This window comes from Triticum aestivum, chromosome 3A (genome assembly GCF_018294505.1).
Source record: "Triticum aestivum cultivar Chinese Spring chromosome 3A, IWGSC CS RefSeq v2.1, whole genome shotgun sequence".
NCBI classification, from domain to species: domain Eukaryota; kingdom Viridiplantae; phylum Streptophyta; class Magnoliopsida; order Poales; family Poaceae; genus Triticum; species Triticum aestivum.
The window spans coordinates 554,142,152-554,148,151 of record NC_057800.1 but is presented as its reverse complement, the minus strand read 5'-3'; the positions used below and the strand labels follow the sequence as shown (position 1 = coordinate 554,148,151).

General features: G+C 49.4%; 1 protein-coding gene across 1 annotated transcript; it reads right to left on the bottom strand.

Annotated features, from left to right (window-relative positions):
• Nucleotides 1–5,103: 5,103 nt before the first annotated feature.
• Nucleotides 5,104–5,849, bottom strand: LOC123062192 (copper transporter 3). The gene has a single exon (XM_044485574.1). It carries the CDS (start codon nt 5,752–5,754, stop codon nt 5,266–5,268), a length of 489 nt encoding a protein of 162 aa, XP_044341509.1. The 5' UTR covers nt 5,755–5,849; the 3' UTR covers nt 5,104–5,265.
• Nucleotides 5,850–6,000: the final 151 nt, after the last annotated feature.

Sequence of the window (6,000 nt, the reverse complement as noted above, 5' to 3'; positions counted from 1 at the left end):
CATCATAATCATAGCCAGCTGCTTCCAGACCATCGGTGTCATTGAGAAACAACGAGACGACGGCATCACTTCCTCGTGCGATTATGTCCCCCAACAACTCTTCTTGTACTTCGTCTCGGGCGGTGTCCATAGTTTCTACAAATAATGACAACATGGCAATTATTATTCAAACATGACAGATGGATATATTAGTGGCAAATGTAGAACTAATATTAATTAGTGGCCTTGACGCTGGTTCTCTAGGGTTTGGGGTGGCCTCGACGCTGCTTCTCTAGGGTTTGGGGTGGCCTCGACAACGCTTCAAGGATAAAAAAAAGAGGAAGAAGAAAAAAAAGAGGAGAAGAAAGAATAGAGGAGTAAGAACTCCTCTATTCTTTCTTCTCCTCTTTTTTTCTTCTTCTTCCTCTTTTTTTTCTCGGGAACGAGGGTCATCGAGGGTCACCGAGCGGTAGAGGAAACCCTAAATAGCAAGTATCATGGGTGTGAGATACATGTGGCCGTCGGTTTCGGACACTACATCCACGTCCCACAAGTGACGTGGGCGTCGAAGCCCGCGCCACTTGTGGGACGTGGATGTAGTGTCCGACACCGACGGCCACATGTATCTCACACCGACGATACTTCCTATTTAGGGTTTCCTCTACCGCTCGGCGATCCTGACCCTCGAAGGGAGACCTATCTTCTTAAGGCCAGGAATGAAGTCAACACAAAACCCGATAACATCCTCTGTTTGATGGCCCATGGAGATGCTTCCTTATGGCCTAGCGCGGTTACGGACATATTTTTTTAGGACTCCCATGAACCTCTCAAAGGGGAACATATTGCGTAGAAATACGGGCCCCGGGATGACAATCTCGTCGACTAGATGAACTAGGACGTGCATCATGATATTGAAGAAGGATGGTGGGAACACCAGCTCGAAACTGACAAGACATTGCGCCACATCACTCCTTAGCCTTGGTACGATTTCTGGATCGATCACCTTCTGAGAGATTGCATTGAGGAATGCACATAGCTTCACAATGGCTAATCGGACATTTTCCGGTAGAAGCCCCCTCAATGCAACCGGAAGCAGTTGCATCATAATCACGTGGCAGTCATGAGACTTTAGGTTCTGAAACTTTTTCTCTGGCATATTTATTATTCCCTTTATATTCGACGAGAAGCCAGTCGTGACCTTCATACTGAGCAGGCATTCAAAGAAGATTTCTTTCTCTTCTTTCGTAAGAGCGTAGCTGGCAGGACCTTTATACTGCTTCGGAGGCATGCCTTCTTTTTCGTGCAAACGTTGCAGGTCCTCCCGTGCCTCAGGTGTATCTTTTGTCTTCCCATACACGCCCAAGAAGCCTAGCAGGTTCACGCAAAGGTTCTTCGTCACGTGTATCACGTCGATTGAAGAGCGGACCTCTAGGTCTTTCCAGTAGGGTAGGTCCCAAAATATAGATTTCTTCTTCCACATGGGTGCGTGTCCCTCAGCGTCATTCGGAACAGCTAGTCCACCGGGACCCTTTCCAAAGATTACGTAGTGTAAATCATTGACCATAGCAAGTACGTGATCACCGGTACGCATGGCGGGCTTCTTCCGGTGATCTGCCTCGCCTTTGAAATGCTTGCCTTTCTTTCGACATTGATGGTTGGTCGGAAGAAATCGACGATGGCCCAGGTACACATTTTTCCTGCATTTGTCCAGGTATATGCTTTCAGTGTCATCTAAACAGCGCGTGCATGCGTGGTATCCTTTGTTTGTCTGTCCTGAAAGGTTACTGAGAGCGGGCCAATCGTTGATGGTCACGAACAGCAACGCCTTAAGGTTAAATTCCTCCTGTCTGTGCTCATCCCACGTACGTACACCGTTTCCATTCCACAGCTGTAAAAGTTCTTCAACTAATGGCCTTAGGTACACATCAATGTCGTTGCCGGGTTGCTTAGGGCCTTGGATGAGAACTGGCATCATAATGAACTTCCGCTTCATGCACATCAAAGGAGGAAGGTTATACATGCATAGAGTCACGGGCCAGGTGCTGTGATTGCTGTTCTGCTCCCCGAAAGGATTAATGCCATCCGCGCTTAAAGCAAACCATACATTCCTTGGGTCCTTTGCAAACTCATCCCAGTACTTTCTCTCGAATTTTCTCCACTGTGACCCGTCAGCGGGTGCTCTTAACTTCCCATCTTTCTTTCGGTTCTCACTATGCCATCACATCAACTTGGCATGCTCTTCGTTTCTGAACAGACGTTTCAACCATGGTATTATAGGAGCATACCACATCACCTTCGCAGGAACCCTCTTCCTGGGGGGGGGCTCGCCGTCAACATCACCAGGGTCATCTCGTCTGATCTTATACCGCAATGCACCGCATACCGGGCATGTGTTCAGATCCTTGTATGCACCGCGGTAGAGCATGCAATCATTAGGGCATGCATGTATCTTCTCCACCTCCAATCCTAGAGGGCATACGACCTTCTTTGCTGCGTATGTACTGTCGGGCAATTCGTTATCCTTTGGAAGCTTCTTCTTCAATATTTTCAGTAGCTTCTCAAATCCTTTGTCAGCCACAGCATTCTCTGCCTTCCAATGCAGCAATTCCAGTACGGTACCGAGCTTTGTGTTGCCATCTTCGCAATTGGGGTATAACCCTTTTTTGTGATCCTCTAACATGCGATCGAACTTCAGCTTCTCCTTTTGACTTTCGCATTGCGTCCTTACATCGACAATGACCCGGCGGAGATCATCATCATCAGGCACATCGTCTGGTTCCTCTTATCTTCAGCAGCTTCACCCGTTGCAGCATCATTGGGCACATCGTCTGGTTCCTCTTGATCTTCACCAGCTCCCCCCGTTGCAGCATCACCGTATTCAGGGGGCACATAGTTGTCATCGTACTCTTCTTCTTCACCGTCTTCCATCATAACCCCTATTTCTCCGTGCCTTGTCCAAACATTATAGTGTGGCATGAAACCCTTGTAAAGCAGGTGGGAGTGAAGGATTTTCCGGTTAGAGTAAGACCTCGTATTCCCACATTCAGTGCATGGACAACACATGAAACCATTCTGCTTGTTTGCCTCAGCCGCATCGAGAAACTCATGCACGCCCTTAATGTACTCGCAGGTGTGTCTGTCACCGTACATCCATTGCCGGTTCATCTGCGTGCATTATATATAATTAAGTGTCCAAATTAATAGAAGTTCACCATCACATTAAAACCAAAGTGCATACATAGTTCTCATCTAACAACATATAGCTCTCCAGAGCATCTAATTAATTAAACCATACATTGAAACTATGTAAAACATTTCAATGCGAAAACAAATGCAATCATAATCGCAACCAAGGTAACAATTGATCCAACGGCATAATGATACCAAGCCTCGGTATGAATGACATATTTTCTAATCTTTCTAATCTTCAAGCGCATTGCATCCATCTTGATCTTGTGATCATCGACGACATCCGCAACATGCAACTCCAATATCATCTTCTCCTCCTCAATTTTTTTATTTTTTCCTTCAACAAATTGTTTTCTTCTTCAACTAAATTTAACCTCTCGACAATAGGGTCGGTTGGCATTTCCTATTCACATACATCCTACATAAATAAAATCTATGTCACGTTGGTCGGCATAATTTTCATAAACAATAAATGAACCAATAGTTATAAAGATAATATATATACCACATCCGAATCATAGACAGGACGAGGGCCGACAGGGGCGGATACCAAAACCATCACACTATATAAGATACAATAATAAAAGTAAGAAAATAATACAAGTATCTATGTAAACATACAAGTAAGAATATTTTTCCTTTTAGAAAGAAGATAAGAACAAGAGGCTCACCACGATGGTGCCGGCGATGAGCTCGGCGCGGATGATCGACGCGGTGAAGACGGGGACGGGGCGTGACGGACCGCTAAACCTAGACAAATATTATGGAAAATGGAGTTTGGAGGTCGAGCTTGGAGAGGAGAAAGCTTAAGTAGTGTGGCTCGGGCATTCCATCGAACACCTTGTGTGCATAGGAGGTGAGCTAGAGCACCACCAAGCCCTCTCCCCCTCGGCCAGAGAAAAACAGAGCACTGGGGTGCTCTGCTCGCGAGCGAGGGGTATATATAGGCACCTCATTGGTCTCGGTTGGTGACATGAACCGGGACTAAAGGGGAGCCTTTGGTCCCGGTTCAAGCCACCAATCGGGACCAATGGTGGTGGGCCAGGAGCGAGGCCCATTGGTTTCGGTTCATCCCACCAACCGGGACCAAAAGGTCCAGATGAACCAGGACCAATGGCCCACGTGGCCCGGCCGACCCCCTGGGCTCACGAACCGGGACCAATGCCCCCATTGGTCCCGGTTCTGGACTGAACCGGGACTAATGGGCTGACCCGGCCTGGACCAAAGCCCTGTTTTCTACTAGTGTCTCAGTCGCGCTTGCGTCCTCGTATGGCCCGATTCAGTGCTGACCACTGCCGCTCCCTGCTTGTTGTTTGCTGCTGCACACATTCGGCCATGCAGCGAAAGGATTTCCACTTTCCAGAATTTTAAAACCGGCGAACATGTGTTGATTTGTGCGTGGAGTGTAACTCGCAAGACCATCAACAAGTCAGCAATCAACTCAGCTGGCTCAACACGTACAATACCTTATCAATTATAATCAAGATGCACACATACTAGTATTTGTATATATATCAGTATATTTATTGATGGAATTTGAGGTATGGCAGCCGCCAATCCTAGCCAGGTTTGCTGGCACCGCCCTCGGCACGTAGGCGCAAGCGCAACAGCGTTCATGATTTCTATAAAGGTGGAGGGGTTTTTCGTAAAAATGCCGGGCCGAGCGGGTGTGCCATGACGCGGCCAGTGTGGCGCCATTTATCAACTTGTGATTGCCTCTAAACTAAATTTTCACATCCATTGCAAGTTTAAGGATAAGGTGATCACCTTTTGCAAGTTTGTGAACTAAATCATCTCATCCATTGCAAATTTGTGGATGTGTAGTGCTCTTGACTCAATATAATAGCCAACCCTACATCGATGAGTGGATGGCTACTAGCCAAAGCATTTACCAAGGCCATTAATGAGATAACATAGCGAGCACACACCAACAACTAAATCCAGCATCTCAATTAAATGACAAAAAAGTTAATCCCGGTCGATATGCAAGATGCAACCAAACAAGAACGGTTGTGAATGGTGAGATCGCAATCACCCAGATTAACAGGATCACACCACCAAACTTTCCAAACCCATGAATGATGCGGATAAGAAGACCTAGCAGCACGCCGCCGGCGCGAGGTAGTCCTTGGCTCCGTCCTCCACCTGCGCCTGTCCGCCGAACAGGCCGGCCCTGAACAGCAGGAACCCCACCGCGTGGCCAGCGACTGCCACGAGGAGCACGCCGACGTTGAACGACATGAGCGCGAGCATGAGGACGTACGCCATCCCGACGCGCAGCGCGTGCACGGCGGCGCGCGCCGCCCCCGCTGCCGCGGGCCGGTCGCGGGAGGAGAGGCGGGACTCGAGCCAGCGGGAGGAGGAGAGGCACTCCACGAGCACGGCGAGCGCGAAGACGACGAGGAGCGCGAGCGCGTACATGCCACCGCTGGAGCCGGGCCACCCGTGGAAGAGGATCTCCGAGTTCTTGCCCCAGTAGAAGGTCATGTGCATGTAGTGCATCTGCATGCCCCCGTGCGCCGCCGCCGCCGCCGGGGCGGCGGCGCCGCCCATGCCCACGCCGTGCCCTCCCATTCCCATGTCCATCGCGCGCTGGACGCCGATGATGATCTGGTGGCGTTCTGTGCGTTCGTTGCATCTGCGCCCGCGCCCGCGTGGGTGTATATGTGCGGGCGGGCCGGCGCGGCGCGGCGCCTGTGCAGTACGCATGTACGACACCGGCAGCCAAAGGAAGTACACAGTCGTCAGACGCAGCTGTCAGTCAGATCGTAACCACCCACGGCCCACGCGATCTTTGTGAGGATAGCGGATCCATTTTTCCTCTTCTGTGGA